Here is a 2,121-nt window from a genome sequence, read left to right as displayed (position 1 = left end):
CTTGAGCAATATAAGTCCCGGGGCAATACTTCATATAGTATTGAATCGTTCTTCGCTTGACTTCTATTTTTCCATTCCATTTTAACTATTAAATTATAAAAAATATTTCTTTATTTCACCGAACCTATCAAACATCTATCCAAGCCATCTTTTGAACCCATTTTCTCAGCTTCCGCTATAAAAAAATCATCTAACTCCATCTATCTACAAAATCGAACAAACTTCTCGTCGACGATCGGGCAATTACGTGAAACAACTCGATTAACCCGGGCTGGATCACATCATTTGGTATCAGAGCTTGAAAATGAGGAGTACCGAAGATCGAAGAATTCAAATTAGGTGCGTGAATTAAAAAAAAAATTCATGCAAAAAAAATTCGTGCATAAAAAAAAAGAGGTTGTATTTGTTTACATTTGTATTCAACTTATTGTAATTGAAAAGTTATAAAAAAGGATGAAGAGAGTTTGAGTTAAAAAAAAGAAGGTATCGAAATTTTATGCTTGCAAGTACCGATCTCAAGAAATTTTCTATCTTTCTTGTCCTACCCTCCCAACGCCACACTTAGCCTTGATTTTATTTTGTTTAGCCTACCCTACACCGACATCATTCCTTTGTAACCTATTTTAAAACCGACCCTCAAGCAGCAAATTAAGTCTATCGAGACGAATTACGAAATTGTGAGAAGAGGTCGAGAGGTAAAAGGCACGAGTGTTTTACATCAAAGAAAAAGCCTAGAAGAGTGTAAACACGAGCGTGTGCGACAAATATTTTTCTTTCCGAGTGAACCGTGAGTTTTTGTAAGTGAGGAAAATTTTACTTATGTCTAGAAGTTTTAATGAAAATATGGCAGAAAGACAACCCGTACGAAATGTGCCAGATTTAAATATGCAAGCAATGTTGCACGAGTTTGAACGATTATTTGATCAAAAATTGGAACCAATTAAAGATCGTCTTGATCAAGTGGAAATGAGAGGCCACCGAGGAAGGACTCCTCTAAGTCCACCTAGAAATCGAAATCGAAGACAATTTCAAGACAATGAAGTTTTTGAACCAAGTGGGGCCGAAAGTGATCAAGGTTCAAACGTTAGTGAACGAAGGAGAGGTCGACGACATCATGGATCACGAGAACAAGAAAGGTATGATGATGATCTTAAAAGTATTAAACTAACTATTCCTCCTTTCCATGGACGTTCAGATCCGGAAGTTTATTTGGAATGGGAGAAGAAAATTGAGTTAGTGTTTGAGTGCCACAATTATTCCGACGCAAAGAAGGTTAAATTGGCGGCCATTAAATTTTCAGATTATGCAATGATTTGGTGGGACCAATTTGTCTCGAGTCGAAGGCGAAATGGCGAGCGTCCTATCACCACTTGGACTGAGATGAAAGCCGTGATGCGGCGAAGGTTTATTCCTTCATATTATCATCGGGAGTTGTATCAAAAGCTCTAAAATCTCACCCAAGGAACCAAAAGTGTGGAGGATTATTACAAGGAGATAGAGATCGCTATGATTCGCAGTGATGTACAAGAAGATCGTGAGGCCACTATGGCGCGATTCTTGGCTGGACTTAATCGGGAAATAGCTAACATCGTTGAGTTGCAACACTATGTGGAAATCGTAGATATGGTGCACATGGCTATCAAAGTCGAGAAGCAAATCAAAAAGAAAGGTTCTGCTCGAGGCTATTCTTATTCCAATACATCTAAATGGAACCAAGGTTCGAGTAAGAGTGCTTCTCCTAATCCGACAAAGGAGCCAACAACACCACCAAAAACACTTAAGCCAATTGTTGAATCTAGCAAAGGTAAGTCTGTGGATAATTTCCAAAATCGATCAAGAGATATAAAATGTTTTAGGTGTCTCGGAAGAGGACATGTGGCCAGCCAATGCCCAAATCGGAATGCCATGATTATGAGGCCAAATGGTGATATCGAATCGGAGGAGGAGATAGACAAAAATGAAGAAGAAGTTGAAATTCCTTCCGATAATGAAGAAGAAATAGCGTTTGCTGTTGAAGGTGAAATGCTTGTGGTAAAAAGAAATCTTAGTGTCCAAACTTCCGTGGATGAACTACAACGTGAGAATTTATTCCATACGTGTGGACTTGTCAAAGAAAGGGTT

At 38.4% G+C, this 2,121-nt stretch overlaps 1 protein-coding gene across 1 annotated transcript; it reads left to right on the top strand.

Annotated features, from left to right (window-relative positions):
* Window positions 1–843: 843 nt before the first annotated feature.
* Window positions 844–1,449, top strand: LOC105795802 (uncharacterized). The gene has a single exon (XM_012625458.1). The coding sequence runs from the start codon at window positions 844–846 to the stop codon at window positions 1,447–1,449; it is 606 nt and encodes a 201-aa protein (XP_012480912.1).
* The last annotated feature ends 672 nt before the right edge of the window (window positions 1,450–2,121 follow it).

Source organism: Gossypium raimondii, chromosome 3 (genome assembly GCF_025698545.1).
Source record: "Gossypium raimondii isolate GPD5lz chromosome 3, ASM2569854v1, whole genome shotgun sequence".
NCBI lineage: Eukaryota > Viridiplantae > Streptophyta > Magnoliopsida > Malvales > Malvaceae > Gossypium > Gossypium raimondii.
Note: the sequence above shows the minus strand (reverse complement) of the source record. Positions and strands in the feature narration are given on the sequence as shown.